This window comes from Pseudophryne corroboree, chromosome 4 (assembly GCF_028390025.1).
Source record: "Pseudophryne corroboree isolate aPseCor3 chromosome 4, aPseCor3.hap2, whole genome shotgun sequence".
Classification (NCBI taxonomy): Eukaryota; Metazoa; Chordata; class Amphibia; order Anura; family Myobatrachidae; genus Pseudophryne; species Pseudophryne corroboree.
Window position 1 is genome coordinate 393,362,718 of NC_086447.1, and position 21,616 is coordinate 393,384,333.

The 21,616-nt window shown below is 39.6% G+C and overlaps 1 protein-coding gene across 1 annotated transcript in view; it reads left to right on the forward strand.

The window, feature by feature from the left end:
* Nucleotides 1-21,411, forward strand: part of FAM83B (family with sequence similarity 83 member B) — a 107,259-nt gene extending 85,848 nt beyond the window's left edge. Inside the window, exons 3-5 of the mRNA XM_063919653.1 lie at nucleotides 7,546-7,710; nucleotides 16,143-16,267; nucleotides 18,856-21,411. Coding sequence (XP_063775723.1) covers nucleotides 7,546-7,710; nucleotides 16,143-16,267; nucleotides 18,856-21,346 — 2,781 coding nt within the window. The 3' untranslated portion in view covers nucleotides 21,347-21,411. The remainder of the gene's footprint in view (nucleotides 1-7,545; nucleotides 7,711-16,142; nucleotides 16,268-18,855) is intronic.
* The last annotated feature ends 205 nt before the right edge of the window (nucleotides 21,412-21,616 follow it).

Here is a 21,616-nt window from a genome sequence, read left to right on the forward strand (position 1 = left end):
ATGGTGCTAAATTGCAAAACAAAATAAAAAACTTGTCAAGTACACCATGTTAACAAATAGCATTACTGAACACATCTCGGTGTAAATATTGTGATAAGTACAGATATTTAAATGATCAGTGTTGGCTGGATTGTATTGAATACTTGCTTCGCTACAGAATTTCAAGTATAATCACAAAGATTTTATTTTATGGGATCTGTAGTCTCTGTGTCTTGTTTTCTGGACAATGGGATATACCTAAAGTTAACTGGTTAGTCTTACAACCGGACATGCTCCGCCTGCCGCTGCCAAGCTGTTGGTACACTTTACACAGCAGATAAGTAGTTGCTGACTATCAGGCTTTCATTTAATGCATTTAAGAGTCAAAATATCAATCTCTCCTTTCCTCCTATTGTTCTCTAAAAGGTTCGGCAATATTTAGTTCAAGTGAAGAGGTTGACCTCTGATAATTGAGACACTATCCTCTCCTAACTGGAAATAGGTTGGTTGAATTATTTATATCTGAAATCTATGTATATAAAAGGCAAATACCACTGACTCATCACAAAGTCTCCTGAACCATAAGGCTGGACTGCCTTGCCAGTGGCTGTAGCAGAGCAGTCCATTATTCACATAGGGGAGCCACACCCAGCGATGTTTGACAGTGTTTAGGGGTGGCAGTTGATTTGGTTTCCCTATTTCAATAATGGACTGTTATGTAACTGCCACTGGCAATGAAGTCCAGGAACAGAGCATTTTGCCCTCCCCCATCGGCGACTTGGTATCGCCGGGCACAGCTGTCTGGGGCCCGGCCTCTCTAACAGAGAGGAGAGGGCCCGGGCCACTCATGCCACCGCTGTCTGTCCCTGTCCAACCACAGGCTCTATTGAAAATGTCCCTCTCAAGATGGCCGCCGCCTCAGAGGAGACAGTTATTAAAGATACTAGAAGAGTCTCAAGTATCTTTAATTACTGTAGCCTCTCAGGCGGCGGCCATTTTAAGAGGGACTTTTTCAATCTTTTTTTTACTTGAAGCAGCAGAACAGTCTGCTGCGGCTGCAGCGTTGGTGGCTGCAGTGGAAGGAAGGGGGGTGGAAATCCACTGACAACGAGCAGAACACATGACAACAAGCACGTACTGTATATTATGGTGACAAGGGCATTATTGTGGGGGCATAATATTTTGTCAGGGCATTGATGTGTTAGGCATAATATGGTGATATATATGGTGTGATATATATATATATATATATATATATATATTTTTAATTATTATTAATATTATTATTATTTTATTATTATTATTATTATTATTTTTTTTTTTTTTTGGGGGGGGGGGGTGTACTGCCAATTTGTCAGTCCCGGGCCCCACAATTTCTAATAGCAGACCTGTCTGTACACAGTTATCTTTGAGGATTTAGCAATACCCTTAAAATGAATATGTGGACAAAACAAAATCACTTTCAGCATAGCATCAAACATACATAACATATTGTTTTAAATCAGGACATGTTGCATTACTACAGTAAAATAAAAATAAATAAAATCTCTAGCCTTAATTAGAATCTTGCAGTATATACACACATATACACACGTACACTGTAATTGTTGATGTGTATAAAAAGGCATTTGTGTGGGAGTAATTAGGTATGTTATTATAAACTAATAAATTTACTTACTATTGAATTCTATTGAATTGCATGATCAGATGTGTGATCAAAATTGTGATACATGACGTATTAATCTAAACATCTCTACCACTTGTTCTCACAATGCTTATTAATTAACACAGCAGTAAAGGAAACTTGCCAACAGAGTGCCTCAAAGGGAGATGCAGCTGATTGCTGATGCCCCGCCCCCTCCAACGTGGCATAATGTGGAATATTGCAGGTCCTAGAAGAGGGGCGGGGCTAAAATACACACTGTTCTCATAAACTTGCATCATATTGGCCTGCCTGCCCTCTTGATTTGTAGCTGCAATTCGCAGCATTGGAAAACAATAAGTAGATATATATCTGAGTAGCATTTTATACTGACATAAAAGACAAATATGCATATTTCAGTAAGATCAGGACCTATGCTCAAAACATACTGAAGAAGATTCAACACAGCAACTGCTTACACTGCTTTTTGGGAGCCAATTGGGGGTATTTTTTAACTATAAATCTTCTAGACAATGAAGTGGCTCTTGTCAGAAGAATGGAAAAATGCCTTATTTCAATAGACCAAATGCAGTGGCATGGAGGACCTGTTTTGGTTGACACCTTCTGGACCAGCAATGCAGGAAGGAACCACTAATAATTCAATGAAAATGACCCTATTGATCTGTACACTGTCTCTGCAAACAGAGTTACATACATTCACCAAAGTTTCTTTCTCATTTGATTCCTTACTTGGAAATGGATGCATGTGGAGGAGAGAAGGAGGGAAGACATTAGTGAGTCTATTATTTACAAGGAAGTAGAAAGTGACATACAGATGGGTCCACGGTTATCTTGACTAGTTTCTGCACCTAGGCACAACATGACTTATTAGCATAAACTCTTCATCTATTGTTCTCAGCTGCAATACAATACAGAGAACAATACAGCAGGGGATTAAATCCAACTGGCCAGTCTCAGTTAATCCTATTAAAGGTCAAGATAAATGTGGACCCATCTGTAGTAAAATTACAAGATTGTGTATGAACTTCAATTTACAATATACTCGTATAGAGGTTTTTTTAATATTAAAACTCTCCAAACATTAATTTTACAAGAGATTCTCATTATTCAGGGGCTAATTCATTATGCTAATTATTGGGGAACGGACTGCCCCCAATTATTAAGTTTTCTTTTCACGGTGGGTGTAGAGCAAGTCATCATTGCTCCAGCTTGATGACAACTGATCCAAAAGTCACCTGTCCCAGTGAACCCTTTGGCGGTGCTACTGTGCATATGTAACAGTGGGCTCACACATGCTCGGCCTCTGACGGAAGGAGCCGGACATTTGCAGAGAGATCCGAACAGATTCCTCTTCGTAACCGGGACTCCAGTGTGCAGAGAATAATTGCTGCTTATAATCTTGTGTCAAAAATTGCAGAAAATCAGTTATTTTCCCAAATTGCTGTTCTTTACATTTGATGTATAGAACAAACTCCTTTCATTAGTTAGTACGGAAAGTTTGGAAACAGAGGGTCTGAAGTAGACGGATGTAGAACACTGGACACAAGCTCTTGATGCAATTTTTTGCATGTATCTAAGAAGCAATGGGTATGCATCTCAAAGGTTACTGATGCAGATTGGAAATTGCATGGAGATTCATGCAACTCCGACAGGCATTCCTGGGTTGTGACGGAGGCAATGACTGACCTCAGTGGGCGTGTCAGTGGGCGTGTCAACATACATGTCAGTGTCAAGGACTGCGTTGAAAGAAGCAGTTCCACTGACACTTGCGGTCATATACCATTGGAAATTTGGAGCAACCATAGAGTTGTTCAGAAGTCTGATGTTGTGCGACCAATGGTGCAACTTTTGTGCACAGCAGCAGGTTGGAGCAGCAGCCAGTGGGCATCTCAGTAGGCAGCCTATTGGCTGCGGCATTAGTATATTAGCATAAATTTGCAGTAATGACTATGACAAATGGCTCAGAGTATGCAGTACTGCAATTAAAGGATTGTGCTGGAGTTTCTGCACTTTGTACCATGCAATCTATGACTTATTGAAAATGTTCATGTGAAAACAATGACTAGTTAAATATTAATACTTACTATTATCTGATAGGATTTCCTATGTACATTAGCATTCTCTCTCCTCAGATTTTCCAATGACTTCATTAATGGTCTATAGATATATTGCTCAGCCATTAACATTCTGCGGTCGGGATCCCGGGGTCGGTATGTTGACCTCCAGTATCCCCACTGCCGGTCTCACAGTGCCAACCCCCATAATATATATTTATATATTTTTTTTCATATTCTAGTAAAGATTAAGTAGATTAATAACTGATACACAATTTACACAGTCAACACAGGTTACAAAGAGCAAGAAGACCAACGGCATATCATTTTGTACTGAGTGATCTTGTAATGTAGTTAATATACTGGCTGTTGGGATCCCGATGCCAGAATCCCAACAGCCAGTAAAATGCCGGTGGTCAGAATACTGACCGATCTCCGGTATGCCCACTCGGGTGGTGGGTCCATGCCATGAAGCTCATCACTGGGCCCAAAGCGTAGCGAGCACAGCGAGCCTGCAAGGAGACTTGCTGCACTCGCTGCCGGTATTATACCTGGTGGGATGCCGCTGTCGGGATCCTAACAGCCGGCATCCCATCTGCCAGGATATCATACTGAACCCAGTGATCTTAATACAGTACAGTACCATATTTATAACAAGTACTAGAATTGCAGTTACAGGCTTGCTCTGTATGTGAAAAATACAGAATTAAAAATAATATAATTAAAAATAACAATGAAATCCTATGAGACTAAATTTCTAAAACATTTTGACAAAGTCTTGGTTTTGTAAAACTGCACATACATCATACCACCAGCACACCTGAAGATACATGCATCATAGAATGTGTTGCCGAAACGCCAAACCTTTATTTCACAAAATATTATTGCAACTTTGCTAATTTATATATATCACGGGCAGGTATGTTGCTTTATTATTCAGGGTGCTGGGGGAAACAAAATGTGTTTTTTTCCTGCTAAGAGAAACCCCTCCCTTTCGAGCACCTGAATGATATCACTAAGCTAATTGAGCATCTGCCACTATATAAGTTTATTTTGAGAGGCAGAAAGGACTTTGAATTAGGAGGAGATGCAGGTCCTGATATGCCATATGGAGCATTATGGGGTTGCTCCAAGGTAGGTAGCTCTTAGCTTAGATATATTGTAGCAAGGAACCATTATCATGTTGCTCCTTGCTTGTTAATCATAGACCCAAACTGGGGTTGTGGAGGTGCGGGATGTGGTGCCCCTGGATTGGCTGAGCTGGATGGCTTTAGTGTGGCATACCCTTACACTTTATTAACACTTATCACATACTAATTTCTTTAACACTTTTTCTTATTTTCATTATATCTTTTTTTATCACTTTATAGCTTAGGCTTCTTAACACTAATCTATTAACATTATAGTTATTTCACTGGTATGCTGCCCTGGGCTTTCTGGCTTATGTTGATTTTTGGGGTGCCATGCCCTGCACCTAGATATAGTGCTCGGGACCCCCATTATATACAGAGAGGCCTTAATGCGGCTTGGGGGCTTATACATACATTTGCGCAGATATACATAACCAAGATCTCTGAATTCTAAGATATTGTGTGGGATTTAAATCTAGTTACTGCTATTATTCAGGGTGCTCGGGGAAACAAAATGTGTTTTTTTCCTGCTTAGAGAACCCCTCCCTTTTGAGCACCTGAATTATATCACTAAGGTAATTGAGCATCTGCCACTATATATGTATGTTGCTTTATTAATCTAGGTACATACTTGTACAATCATAATTTCAATGTGATTTTACTTTCCATTCCACTTACTGATTCACTGATCCAAGTGCCAATTACACACCATGCACACACACTTTTACAATCTAACTTGCGATTCCTGATACATGTCTAAAATATCGGCGGCAAAAAAGATTGTGACACCATACACAGGTCCCAATTCAGCTTGAGTTGTAGTTCTGAGAAAAATTGCAAAACTACAACTGCTTTCTCTAGCATGCAACTGCGTGCGCACATGCGTAGAAGTGCGGAAATTGCCAAATAGCAATTTTTGCACTCCTGCAAGTCAAACTCAATTGGGCCCACCTTCTACAGATTTCAGGCTACACTGATGACACTATTTGTACATGCACAGCAACAATCTCATAAATGTATGGGAGAACCACAGTGCCATAATAAAGCTTATGAGTGTCCTGTTTCTTTAAAAACACGTGGCTCTATTTCATGTGCTAATGTTGGTACATTTTTAACGATAATATGGGGAAAGACACATCACAGATTTAATTATGAAGGCCCACAATGGCAGCACTGCTGCTGGAGGAGTGCTGGCAGAACAGTTGGCCAGAATGGTCGGAAATGCTGATCATGCTTCACTTTTTGGGTGGAATGCAGCAAAACTAAACATACGACCAAAACTCTGAATATTCAGTTTTTGGAGGTTTGACAGCTTTTCTCATATACACCAAGCATGGGCATGGTGGGCAATGGTGGCTTTACCCTATAGAAGCCTAAGGGCTTCTTTCCAACTTACCCCCTGATTGAGATCCAATCAGATCCTTCCCAGCACCTCACATGGCCCGTGCATCTCTTGATGCACAAGCAGAAGAACTCCTGGGTCCTAAACCTAGAAGTCCTATCATAAAGGACAGTTCTTATCAGGATAGCTGTCTTTTCAGATTTTTTCAAACATATGGCATTAGTAAACACCGTTATGCTAGCAAAAAGTGGCGAAATGTATCCGCCCTTTATTTGATATTGCACCATCAAATTTGATGAAAATTAAACTGCACATAAAACCTGATCTTAAATTTGACCTGTTTGCTTCCGATAAAACATGATTGAAGGTGTATACATACTCTTAAAATATTTCATGAATGGGTCGGGAATTGAAAGAATGGCCCAACAATTGTAGAGTTGTGTGCTTAGCCTTATTTGGGTGGCGCAGTGTTGCGATCTGGGTTCAATTTTGAACTGTTATATATTCTTCCAAAGTTTGTGTGGTACACTCCTGTTGCCTTGTGCAATCCAAAAACAGACTGGTGCATGCATTGGATTCTACCTAACCTGGCCTGGTGTGGAATTTCCATTATAAAATTGACATTATAAACTACACTGTGAAAAAGACTGATCAGTTTTTAGAGTGCAAGAAATGCGTTGCTATGTAAAAAATAATATAATACATGTTATATAAATTGAGCATAAATACTTGTCGCTATAATGAGAAAGTAACAAATGTGTAACAGTTAATTTAATTTAATTGCTTTACTGAATTACAGTTTTGTAGAGTAGCTTAGTACTGTTCTAACACTTTATATGAAAAATTAAAAATATTTCCAAAGTAGACAAAATGAAGCCATTACAGTTACAGCTATGTTTGTATTAACACAATACAAGTGTTTGAAAAATATGAAATTACAGTATTGCTAATTCTAAATCAAATTGGAAGGACAGCTGTGAACTGAATTTACATTTAAATTAATATTGTTCATTTTGTAAATGTTACTCATTTAGCTCTGAGTTATATGTGTCATGCTGTTATTAAAATATAGCACAATTAATAGGTTTATACCAATTTGAATCTATTTTGTAGAAAAGGCGTATACAAGTAAATATGTTTGTTTAAAGAAAAACTGTTGAAATATAATTTTTATTAAGGCATGTATTAAGCATATTAAGCACAGGGAGCAGGATTCATTTTATTTATGTTACAAACAAACCTCATTGAAATAAGTAATTGAATTACTGTACTCCTTGTATTATAGTCAGTAATGGGAGAAGGTGGGAACAGTGAATCAGCAGCTCTCAGTTAAACTCTGTCACCTGAAAGTTTCTAAATCATACGTTTTTATTGCAGGTTATTGCCATTGTCATGGATATGTTTACTGATATCGATATCTTCAAAGAACTTGTTGAGGCATCAACAAGAGGAGTTCCAGTCTACCTACTACTTGATGATGTGAATTTCTCTCATTTCTTGAAGATGACTGAGAAACAGGGATTTCAAGTTCAAAGGCTCAGGGTAAGCTTTACGTGGGCCATACATCTAAGCTGCCATTCCCCATTCTGCTGATGCCAACCTGATCATCTTGCCATGGAGCAACCAACTCCGATGATTGGTGATTTGTGTGCAGATCAGTAAATTCCTACATTTTACAAATACACAATTCAATGATTCCTAACATTGTTGGGTCTGAATTGGTGAATTGAGGATTTCCAACGTGTTGGATTTTGCTGATGACCCAACCCAGGCATTGGCAAAACTGGGAATTGCCCAGTTAGATGCCAGATGTATGATCACCATTAGAGAAATCTGAGGAAATGTGACAGTTCCATGTTACAGTTATGGTACTGTATATACAGATATGATCTTTCCAGGATAAATTGTCCTTTATAGTCACAAGTATAGTACATATTATGCATGACGTCCATGTTTTCCTCTAGGGAGTTCAGTCATCAGTCAAATCTTCATCTTTATTCTAATCTTTACTTGTTAACCCATTACATGGCAGTTTCTGCATTTAACGACTAGCTTGTCTCATTGAACGCTGGATAACATTTGATTATCTGTCCGCTTTCTGTTTCTGGTCTGTCAAAGTGGGAGATTTATCAATGCTTAGAGAGAGATAAAGAGGAGAGAGATAAAGTACCTGTTCCAACTAATCAGCTCCTAGCTCATCTTTCAATCACAGCCTTTAAAATGACATGTAAAAACTGATTGGTTGGTACATTATCGCTCACAAAAATGTTATAATCCTGACCCCTAGTCTCTTGGATTCCTTTCTCTATAGGGCAGATATACTAAGCCTTGAAGAGTGATAAAGTGGAAAGTGGTGAACTACCACCAAATCAGCTCCTGTCATTTTTGAAACACAGCCTGTAATATGATAGTTAGGAACTGACTCGCTCTTACTTTATCTCTCTCCTCTTTATCACTTTCTAAGGCTTAGTACATCTCTCCCTTTGATCTGTTATTCTTGGTAAAGAATAATAATAATAATAAGTTTATTTATATAGCGCTCTTTCTCCAATAGGACTCAAGGCGCTTAACAGATACATAGCTTAATATAATACAGAAAATAATGAAGTACAGAACAGCTTTTCATAAAATACAGAAGCATGGAGACACTAAAGGGACAATTATGGGTATGCTTGAGTAAAAAGGAAAGTCTTGAGTCTACATTTGAAGGATTCTATAGTTGGGGCCTCTCGCACTGTGCAGGGAAGTAAGTTCCATAGAGTCGGAGCCGCATGACTAAAATCTCGACCCCCAGATGAATTACGGTAGATTCTAGGTACTGCTAAAAGTCCTTCATCTACAGATCGCAGTAAACGAGTGGGGCAGTATGGGGTCAGGAGCTGCATCAGGTATCTTGGGCCCTGGTCATGTAGTACTTTGAAACTCAGTAAGCCAATCTTGAAGATGATTCGCCATCTTACAGGCAGCCAGTGAAGGGAGTAGAGCATGGGTGTTATGTGGCTAGAATGGGGCTGGTTGGTTAACAGCCTGGCAGCTGTGTTTTGCACCAGCTGTAATAGATGCAATTATTTTGCTGGGAGACCAAGGTAGAGGGCATTACAGTAGTCTAATCGAGATGATACAAATGCATGGATGACTTTTGGTAGATCATCTGAGGGAATTAAGTGCTTGATTCTGGCTATGTTCCTCAGGTGATAGAATGAGGATTTGATTGTGGCTGATAACTGATGCTTAAGTGTCAAGCCACCATCCAGGACAATGCCAAGATTCCGCACATGATCAGTGGTTTGTAATTCTGAATCCCTGAGTGTAAGTCCAGTTGGTTGGCTATGCTGCAGTCTTGTCCTTTGATGTTGTGGTCCTATCATAAGGACCTCTGTTTTATCCAGGTTCAGTCACAGCCAACTGGCATTCATCCACTCTTGGAGTTCAGCTAGACAGCCATTTAGGGTTGCTATTGGGTTATCAGTGGCCAGAGCAAAGGACAAGTACAGTTGTGTATCACCTGCACAGCAGTGGTAGACTAGCCCATGGCGCCTGATTATTTCACCCAGCGGGAGCATGTATACTGCAAAAAGCATGGGGGATAGTATAGAATCTTGTGGGACACCACATGGCAATGGCACTGGTGGTGATGAGTATAATCCAGACGATACTCTCTGTGACCTGCCTGTGAGAAATTATTTGAACCAGCTTGTCTCATTGGACACTGGATAAATCACCCTCTTTAGAATTTTCATACTCTTCCATCCCTGCTAGATTCCAATCATAATGGTGCACAGACCATATTTCAGATAAACATACAATGAACAAAACTTGCGGCTCATTTATCAACAAGTGATGAAACTTGTTGTGAATCATAATCTCTTTATGTATGATAAATGGTGCTCCAGTTAATCAGCTCCAAATATCATATGTTCAGCTCCTAACTGTCATGTGTTTGAAAAAATTACAGTTGGGAGCTGATTGGCTGGAGCACCATTTATCATATGCAATGAGTTTCATCATTCACAATGAGTCTTATCACTAGTTGAGAGTAGAGATGAGCGGGTTCAGATCTCGGAGAACCGAACCCCCCGAACTTCACTACCCGAGCCCAGATTCGAGTGATCCTGCTGTATAATTTCAGTGGTACTGGCTTATAAATCCAGTGATCCTGACGTATAATTGCAGTGATCCTGCCATATAATTTCAGTGATCCTGCCGTATAATTCCAGTGATACTGCCGTATATATATATATATATATATATATATATATACCCTGTTGCAAAGCAGATTACTGAGGCCACCTCATTGCCTTCTTTTGCTTCTTTGCATGATGTGCTGTTTGGGTACTATTTTTTTAAAGTGCCATCCTGTCTGACACTGCAGTGCCACTCCTAGATGGGCCAATTGTTTGTGTCGCTTAGCTTAGTTATACAGCTACCTCATTGCACCTCTTTTTCATCTTTGCATGATCTGCTGTTTTGGACCTTTTTTTATATCTGCCCTCCTGTCTGACACTGCAGTGCCACTCCTAGATGGGCCAATTGTTTGTGTCACTTAGCTTAGTCATACAGCTACCTCATTGCACCTCTTTTACATCTTTGCATGATGTGCTGTTTGGGGCCTTTTTTTTATATCTGCATTCCTGTCTGACACTGCAGTTCCACTCCTAGATGGGCCAGGTGTTTGTGCCGCACACTTGTGTCGCTTAGCTTAATCATACAGCAACCTCGGTGCACCTCTTTTTCTTGTTTGCATCATGTGCTGTTTGGGGACTAGTTTTTCTAAGTGCCATCCTGTCTGCAACTGCAGTGCCACTACTAGATGGGCCAGGTGTTTGTGCTGCACACTTGTGTCGCTTAGCTTAGTCATACAGCCACCTCGGTGCAATCTTTTGGGCTAAAAACAATATTGTGAGGTGTGAGATGTTCAGAATAGACTGGAAATGAGTGAAATGAATGTTATTGAGCTTAATTATACTGTACGATCAAAATTACCCCCAAATTCTGTGATTTTAGACGTTTTTATGTTTTTTTCAAGAATCATCCAGATCCAAAACCAAAACCAAAACACAAAAGGGTGGTTTTGGCAGTCTAATCATTCACAACAGTACCTACCCCAGTAGAGCATATCATATAACTTCAGTATCATAGTGCCCTAAAACACTAGGGTTAATTGGGAGCTATAATAACATACAACAATTTTGTAGAAATGATTTAACCTGTTTGTAGAATGTGAGACGAAACTCACACAAACTTGGAGAACATACAAACTGTACACTGAAAAACTGTCAGACTGAAAGCTAAAGTCCCAGCACCACAAGGCATCAGTGCAAACCATTGTGATGATATGCTGACCACCCAATATAGGGGTTTTAGAGGTCAGATTGGGCTCAAGTGATTAACTTTGTCTATAGTATTTGCCTGCTTTGAGGAGTGCTTTGAAATCCTCATATATAAAGCATTCAGGAATCAGCACTAGAAAGTGACAAATGTACAAAATATTTATAAATGGAATATTTGACGACTTGCAAATAAAGAACATACATTTATTTCATAAATTGATTCATTAAAACCTTAAGCAAGGACAATAATGTCACAAAGTCACTCTTCTGATGCTGGGGCACACTTGCCCAGTGAAATGGGCAAGCCTATTTATAACCTTCTGGACTCCTATTATCACCGTTCTGGACCAGATTATTGTAGTACATCAGTTACCCTGGGGATATTCCTACCAGTCCTGTACAAATAACAAGAATTGTTGCTTAATGCTGCATGGATCCATCTCTCCACTAATCTGGTAACATTTATCCTACTTAATACTGGACCTTGAGTGGTTATCTTTACATCAGAGTGACCAATACTAATCATCATGAACTGTGAATGCAGGACTTCATACGACTATAATATTTTTAATCAATTGACTTTTTTAACATTCACATATACCAAATGTATCCACCTGAATACTAGTGACATCATTGTCCTAGTTTAAGGATTTAATTATATTTTATCAATGTATGAAATAAATGCATGTTGCTTATTTTTAAGCCTTCCAATATTATATTTATTCATATTTCATTTGTAACATACGACACTTTCTATCACTGTCTCCATACTTTTATATACATTTTATGCACAGTCCTTTCTAACTAATTATACCTGGAGCATTCACGAATCATTCTAGGCCCGAAATACTTATCAGTTAAGTTTATAAAGATCCCAGCTACCTTTTATAATACATTTCTGTATATAACTGCACAGTATTCCACACAAAGGAAAAGGTACAATCTCACTTTGAGCTCCAAATGTCCAACAATTCAATTGATCCTCACAGTTGATTCAGGTGGTATTTCAACTGGTGATGATCACATGAAGAAAAAAAAAACACAAAAAAACATTGCATAGTGTAATACTGCGATATGGAATCAATTCCTCCCATAGGTGTATAGAAAGGATGGTTGTGCAAAAAAAAGTCCTGACAAACTTCCAGAATCCTCCTCCTTTTAAGAAGACACCCGGAAATGGTGATGGATATGAACACCAACGTATTCTTGCATGTATACTTACTTGCAGCAAGATAATATGAAGTGCCAGAAGCGTCACCGGGTGTGGTGACACCCGGTGCGCACCCTTCATATGCCAGCGCGCTGAAGGCGCACTCGTGGCAAAAAAGGTGCGTGGTTGCAAAGAAAGGGGGCATGGCCTCGTGGATTATCAATCTGGGGGCGTGCCCAGCATCTCTGGAGATGCTGGGCTGTACTGGGCTACCGCCGGAGACTGTCTGCAGTGCTGTCAGCTCCTCTGTTATGACAGGAGTCAGGTGCTGTAGCAGAATTTCACACTGCAGCACCTGGCTCCTGTCACTGTGGAGGAGCCCACAGATTGGTGTCACCCCTTCTAGGCGTCACACCCGGGTGCGGGCTGCACCCACCGCACCCGCCTTGTGACGCCACTGTGAAGCGCATCAAGGTTTCTTTGGGCTTCTGTTATATCTTCACTGAATATTAATAGGGATAGATGTCTCTCATTGAATATAAAGCCAAAAAAAGAAACCACAATTAGGAACCACAGCTATCGATAGCTGTGGTTCCTAATTGCGGTTCCTTTTTTTGGCTTTATATTCAATGAGAGACATTTATCCCTATTAATATTCAGTGAAGATAAAATAGAAGCCCAAAGAAACCTTGATGCGCTTCATATTATCTTGCTACAAGTAAGCATACATGTAAGAATACGTTGGTTTTCATATCCATCACCATTTCCGGGTGTCTTCTTAAAAGGAGGAGGATTCTGGGACTTTTTCGGGACTTTTTTGCACAACCATCTTTTCTATGCACCTATGGCAGGAATTGATTCCATATCGCAGTATTATACTAGGCAATGTTTTTTTGTATTTTTTTTCTTCAGGTGACCATCACCAGTTGAAATACCACCTGAATCTACTGTGAGGATCAATTGAATTGTTGGACATTTGGAGTGCAAAGTGAGATTTGACCTTTTCCTTTGTATGCTATTTATAGGTTTGGTGACCTATTTAGTACTGTCTTCTGCTGCTACATTGTGAAGCGCCGTAGGAGGGATTATATTTTTTCTGCACAGTATTCCAGTCTGAAAGCTCTAAGAAGCAGGCATAGGGGTATATTCAATTAGGGTCAGATCCATTCCGACATGCATTTGTTGGAATGGATCCGACAACTCCTATTCAATCCCATCACAATTCGACTTTAAAAAAAGTCGAATTGAGATGAGACTTGTGAGCGGAGGAGAGGGGGGCGACCAGCGGGGACAGCTGCGGGCAGATGGAGGAGAGCAGCGCTGCAGAAGGATGTCCCACAGCCGCCAGACCTCACGGCAGTGTCCTCCCGGCTCCAGCAAGTGTGACCTCACACATCCTCCTGCAGCGCTGTGCTGTAGCGCTGCTCTCCCTTGTCTGACCGTGGCTCTCCCCCGTCTCCTCCTCTAAGGAGCTATAACGCCGAATCACGTACTATTCGACAAGTCAAATTCCCCAACTTGTCGAAAAAAAATAGCTGGGACTGAATAGGTCGAATTACGATTCGACCTTAAAAAGTCAAAAACTGCCATCTTTTTTCGACAGACGGCAGCTTTCGACCCTAATTGAATATACCCCATAGTCTCATGCTAAAGTACATCAGTTGATGTGTCAAAAACTTGTACAAATGTTGAGGATATGCTACGATTCGTGTATCTATTGTTTGGACTTTTGCCATCAATATTTGTCAGAAGCACTTTATTGAAGTCACTAGTACATACCGAACACACCTACACACTATAATAATAAATATAAGTGCAAGCAAGCTAAACCAGATTTAAAAGTAATCAGAGTGCATGCTATAAAAAGATATATGGTAACAATGTCAGGCTTGTTATATACAGGCATACAACTTAAAATTAACAGAGAATACAAATAAGGATGCCTAGTAATATATCTTAAACAATATTTACTTTGAAATTATATTGCATACAAAAAATAATAATCAATACTAAGGGGGCATTCAATTAGCCTCAATTTTTTTGCACAAAAAACATGCTTTTTCATGATTTTTGTCCAATTTGTTTACTGGTAATTCAATTCAATTAATGTCCATTTTTGTTGGCCCATTTTTTTCTTACAAAAGCATACAGGATCTGTGATACATTCCCACATCCATTTGTTTTAGTCATTGCAGTCATAAAAAAACTACACTTATTGGGCATTTTGCTCCCCCTGCCTCTGGGCATATGAAACAAAATCCCTGATGGTGCCTGCTGTCAGGAACAAGTGAATTACCCCCGGAGATCAATTAACCGGAGTAATTTACTGCACCAAAATTAATACCCCTTAAGCATTTTCTAGCAGACAATTCTTATCATTACACCAGTTCTTTTTTTATGCCACTGGATACACTTGCTCCTCTTATGTTGTGATTTTAATTGTTATTATAACCGCTAAAACATATTTTCTAAACAAATAGTGTTTGTCATACTATAAATCAAGTATATCTTATAATTGATTGCAAATCTGTTTCCTATTTATCCTCCATTTTTATTAGCATGTTCAGTATTTTTGTGATGTCTCCTGTGTATGTTTCACTGTGTGTTTGTTGTAATCTAACTGTTTTTCACTAATTACTTAAAAAATCTAGTTTTACTAGTATAGCTCCGTGGTCTTCTTTTATCTGAGGCAGACCTTCCAACCTGGAGCATCCAAAGCAACAACTAGAGAAAACGTTTCAGTACAAATATTGTGGCAGATGTATTAACCTGGAGAAGGCATAAGGAAGTGATAAACCAGTGATATGTGCAAGGTGATAAAGTCAGCAGCCAATCAGATCCTAACTGTTAATTTACATATTGGATCTGATTGGCTGGTGCCTTTATCACCTTGCACATATCACTGGTTTATCACTTCCTTATGCCTTCTCCAGGTTAATACATCTGCCCCATTGGACCCTATTCAGGTTGGACTGCAGATTCTGCTATAAAGGAGAATCTGCAATCCTTTCTATCGCATGCTGGGAGCCGCACAGCTTAGGGCAAGGCCACCCAGCATGCTGACCATCCTGCCCAGTGGCTGTGACTGCAATTTAATTGCGATCGCAGCAACTGTGGATGACCCCCTGCCTTTGCAGCCTGGCTGCGAAAGCAGGCACACCACCGCCATCTATTTATCACGCAGCTGCCCCAAAAATTGTGCTAAACTGCCCTCATTCGTAGCATCCCACAATGCAGTATTGCTGCCCCGCGAACGACTCTGCCCATCAATCAGGTCGGGACCTGCGCATGTGCATTAGTGACTACTCAGGCATACTGAGGTCGCATTGCGATAGAGATGCGACCTAAATAAGGCCCATTTCATGGTGACCGGAATTCTCTTTCATAACTTTTGTAAAAAGGCAAAACAAATTTTCGAAATATTTAAAATGAAAAAATTACACATGGAATTTATCTAAAAAGTGTTTTTATTCTATATGTTTATCCTTCTGCAGAATATGAGAGTGAGAACAGTGAAGGGCCAGGATTATTTTTCTAAATCAGGAGCTAAATTCTGCGGAAAAATGGAACAGAAGTTTCTACTGGTTGATTGTGAGAAAGTTATGTATGGCACTTACAGGTAAATATAAGGAAAACTGCACACCTGTCCAGGGTTTTAATTCAATTTAACAGTGGCTAGTTTTATTGTGTAGTATAGAAACGAAACCTAAAAATTAATCCTAGCCTGTCTGGGCGCTAACTAAAAATTATAGATTCCCTCTCTCAGAGTGGTAGGACCTAATGACCCTACCACAAACACAGATGCATATACAGTACTTAAAATTAGTAAATGACAGGGCCGCTGCCTGTTTTTCCAGTTAGTGAGACCGCTTATGTCAGTCTCTTACAGGTGCAGGCACTACTTAGCCTGCTCTCAGGCTGAAGGCCTAAAAAACAAAAAAATGGGCCTTATGCATGGAGCCCTACCTTTTCTCTAACACCCAAAACCCCTGGACCCATTATCTGACTTTTACTAAAAGCCCGAACTCTACTCAAGCCTGTTTACCAAACAGACCTTCCTGGTGGCAAATCCCATAGTAGTGTTTCTTTTTTGTTTGTTTGGTTGTTTTTATCAATACCATTATTTATTTATTTATTTATTTATTTATTTGTTTATTTTCTAAACACAAACAGTACTGATTAGAATGTTGTTCTTCCTCAGTGCAGTATCAAAAGGTTATTTTAGAATGATTTTCTGAGAAAGGCAAATCTACATCTCTGGGCTCGATCCAGAGAGTGTTGCCAAACATATAAAGAGATGAATATCCACCAGCAACAAGAGCCAAAACAGACCAGATCACTGGAACACCAACCCAATCCTTCATCTATGAGAGCAGTCATTAACACTATCATCAGCTGCTGCACCTACCTCATACTAAGTGTAGTAAATCTTTTTTGGATTATGGGGGCGTGGAGGTGTCCCGGGCCTCATTCTCTCTTGCTCTCACAGTCAGAACACACTGCTGCATTGTGAAGTTTATTAGTGGGGGCAGGGCCGGCAACAAGTCAGGTTGCGCCAGGGAGGAGTTGGGGTTGGATGGATGACAAGTGGAGGTGGGTCAGATGATCAGTTGGGGGGGAGGGGTGCTGTCTAGAGGAGGACTCCCTCTCATGAGGGGCACTGTCTAGAGGGGCACTCCCTCTCATGAATGCCCTGGGCCCCCAAAAGTCTTAATACAGCCATGGATCCATTTGCATATTCATGACTCAGAATAGCAAGTAACTCTGGCTACACACCCATGAAACACACCCAAAGAACAGCTTTCTTGTATGTGTTTGCAATATGGCATTTACCTTTCTAATAAAATTAAACATTAAAACTGTATAAAACTTAAAGGAATATACCCCGTGTACTCTGTAGGTCCGTACAGTGTTCACACCAGGAAAGAGAATGGGGAGGGATTTCTCTCTGTCACTGTATCAAAATTCTGCTGTCAAAATACTGCACACAACATTGACAGCAGTTTCACCTTGGTGTGACAGGGGAACAGTGATCCCTAGTTTCTTTTTATGTTTTGCTCTCTGAGAGTAATATACAGTATTAGAACATGTTACCTGGTTAGAAGATTCAAGCTTTAAATATTACATTATGATATCATTACCTATATACTTCACTGAACAGTTAGACACAAAAATGAGGCCAGGATGTAATGCGGTGCGAGTTTGTAGACACATTCCAACTCACACCTTCTCGTACTCTAAAAGATGCAAGTTGGTGGCGCAACTCGCAAATGTAATGCATTACAAGGTGCAAATTTTGACAGAAGCATGCACAGATCAGTGAAGTCCGTGCATGCTTCTGTCTGTAAAAGTAAAGAGAGAGTTAAAAAAAAAAGACATGCAGGTGCCCCCCAAAAGCATAACCAGCCCTGGGCTCTATGAGCCGGTCCTGGTTGCACAAATACAGGGAAAAAATTGGCCTTGTATTTTAACAACCAGCACCGGGCTATTATTTTAGCAACCAGCACCGGGGCTGGATATGCTTTTAGGGAGAACCTACACATAGTTTTTTTTAACTCTTTCTTTACTTTTACAGACAGAAGCATGCACGGATCTAACTGATCTGTGCATGCTTCTGACAAACTCGCCAGCCAGAAGCTGCTCTATTTATTGGCGAGTTTTTGGAAATGTTTTGTGTGTGAGTTACAAACTCGCATTGCATTACATTGCCTGAAATATATCTGTTGTATTGGAAAACATCTGGATGCAAGTTGTCATGTGCGAGTTTTTAGTAAGGTCAGAAATGTGCGACTTTACTCATTACATTGTTTGAGTTTGCAAAACGTGCGAGTTTAGCGCTAAACTTGCACATTTGTGCAAAATCACACTTCATTACATTTGGCCCAGAATGTTTAAATGTATAGGAGACAGAACTTTATGGATGTCTGACTATGTTCTTACACACTTTATAACACTAGCAGCGGCTGTAATGGCGTCCGAGATCGCCAAAGGTGCAGGATGCAGGCCACTTTCTGATTTTTTTTTTTAAGTGGCAATCACTTACAAGGCATGGTTTTGCCTTGTAGGTGATGGCTCCTTTAAAAAAAGCCTGAGATCGTCTGTCATCCCGCACCTCCCACCGCAAAGCTTAAACTTTTTTGGTGAAAAAAAATCTGATAAAAGTTATTTATCATATCTTAACTTTCTTTCTCTTTTGTTTTTTTAAAGCTTCATGTGGTCATATGAAAAAGTTAATTTAAGTATGATCCAAGTTATCACTGGAAAACTAGTAGAGTCCTTTGATGAAGAATTCCGGACGCTCTACGCTCGCTCCTGCATTCCCACAGCATTTGGCCCAGAGGAGTCCATAATTGGAAAACACAAAAAAATCCCATGGGAAAATGGCTCATACCAAAATTCGCTGTCTTCTTTACTCTCTGCTTCAAGTCAAAGGAGCCTGTTTGGAAGAAAAGACCAAATGCACACATTAGATTCCTCTTACTTAAAATCACAGAACAGATTTGCAAACAACGAGGAAGACAAGTACAACACGAGAAATGTGTCATATAGAGGATTCAATGTTCAAAATAAAATCAATCACTTTCAACAGTTTGAGCGGAATGACAACTGGAAAAGGCATAGTTATGCAGCAGGGGAAAAGACTGAGACATCCCCTTATTTACTTCTCAACAGAGCTATGAACAGTAGGGTTAATAACCATCAAGTGCCCTGGGCCAGACAGCCAGATACTGGCATTTTAGGATCATCATCCAGAGGGGGTTACTCAAGTAATTATAATGTATCTACTACACAAAGCTTTGCTAATCGTCTGTCACAGAGGTTAACAACCAATGTTTCTGAAAGAAGTTCAAGTGTACGGAGGTCGTTCCATGGAACGGATAGTCACATAAGGTCAGTACAGCAGAGAATGCCGACGTTAGAGCACACAACCAAGTCATTTCTAAGAAACTGGAGAATAGAGTCATACTTGAATGACCATTGTGATATACCCCCAGATTCAAGTGAATCTATTGGGGACAGAGTAGAAGGCAATGACGGAGGTGAGAATTATATGGAGAATCAAGTGTACAATCATTCACGACTCCGATCCTCAATTCTATACAAGCCAGCTTTGTCTGAGCAGAAAGAGGCCAGTAGCTGCACAACAAACTCTTCTCACTCAAATTCCACTATTGTAGATTCTCAAGGAAGTCTCACTCCAAAGGCAAATTCACCACAAAATCTTAGATTTTCAGAGACAAAAGAAGTAAATAATTTCACAAACTATGATACATCACATTCATCCCATCATCAGGATGTGCTGAAACGGCATAGTCTGCAGGTTCCAGACAACTCACAAATAATGACTCATGGTTTAAATTACCACACAAACCCAGCACCATCAAGTTACCTGTACACAACTCTTTCCACAAACAGACAACCACAACCAGACAGTATTAGAAAACCGAATGACAACATTCTAAAAAGACGTAGTTTGCCACTCTTTGAACATCGCAAGGTCAATCTAGGTCAAAGTAGCAACATAATACCACCAAACTATATTTATAATTCTTTAGTAAAGAGACAGCCAGAAAATCGTGTGAATCCAAATCCCACAAATTGTAACAGCACCGAGAAATTAGAAAGCAACTTACATAATGTAAATGAAAGAGTCAGCAAAGATCCAGTGGAACCTATTAAAGGAGCATTGTCCACAGAAACTTTGGATGAAGATGATGGCAAAGACTCCCCTGGAAAGAAAGAAAGTAAAGGTTCTCCCAACTTCCTTAAAAAGGGTTCAAAGAAGCTCAAATCTTTACTCAGTCTTGCTCCAGAGAAAAAAGAAACGCTATCTAAAAACAAAGCACCTGCTTTCTATAGAATGTGCAGCAGTTCAGACACTTTAGTTTCTGAAGATGATGACGAACAAAATCCCAAAATATCTGACACGAAAAATGATAGCTCTCCTCGAAGGGAAAAGACACTGTCCATATCTCAAATAAGTCTTAATAGAAGTAAAGAGAATGTTGCTGTAACCTCCGGGAGGACCAACACTCCTCTATCTGATGAAAGCAAATCAAATCGAGCTCCTGCTCAAAGTTTTGTTGAAAATAAATTTATTGAAAACACGGGTGATGTATCTGCTCCACGATTTAATACAGAGCAAATCCAATTTCAAGACTCAAAAGTGCAGGCACAAAACAAACAATATGGAAGAGTTGTACCTCCTACAATTCAGAGAGAAATATCTTTAAGACATCCAAAAGATGCAATACACAGAGAACTGTCTCAGAGAGAAATGCACCATAGTGACATGCCAACCATGTTGCAGAGGGAGATGCATTTAAGGCATTCACAACATAGAGATATGCAGCAAAAAGAGTTACTACGTAGAGATATGAATACAGTACAACCCATTACAGAATTTCAAAAACCCCAAGAGGGCTTCAGCTCCACTCTCCCTCGGCCAAATGACAGAAGGGTATATAGTCGTTTTGAGCAGTTTTGTAAGGTAGAACACAAAGTCCCATCTTCCATCACACAAAACAGCAATGCTCAGATTCTAGATAATAAAACTAAGGGTATTACAACCAATTATTCAAGACCACACAATTCATTAAATTACAATTCTAATGTTTATAACTCTGTCCAACCAAATGAAAACAAATTTGGAAGATTCATGCAAAAATTTGGAAGCTTTATTCACAAGAAACAATAAAGAACAAAAGAACGTTCAGCTAAACAACTTGTAAAACTCATACCTGTAAATAGGATACTGTTTGATACTTAATTGGTGCAATAGGAATGTATATCTCTTTTATAAAATATGTTTTCATAATAAAATGATATTGCTGAATTGAATCTTTATTTCTGCTACAAAAGTGCTATAGATATGACAAAATATGCTATGGATTGGACATAATGATCTTTTTATTTTTTTTAACCAACTGTAAGTTAATACAGTACTAAAAAATGTACATGAAAACGC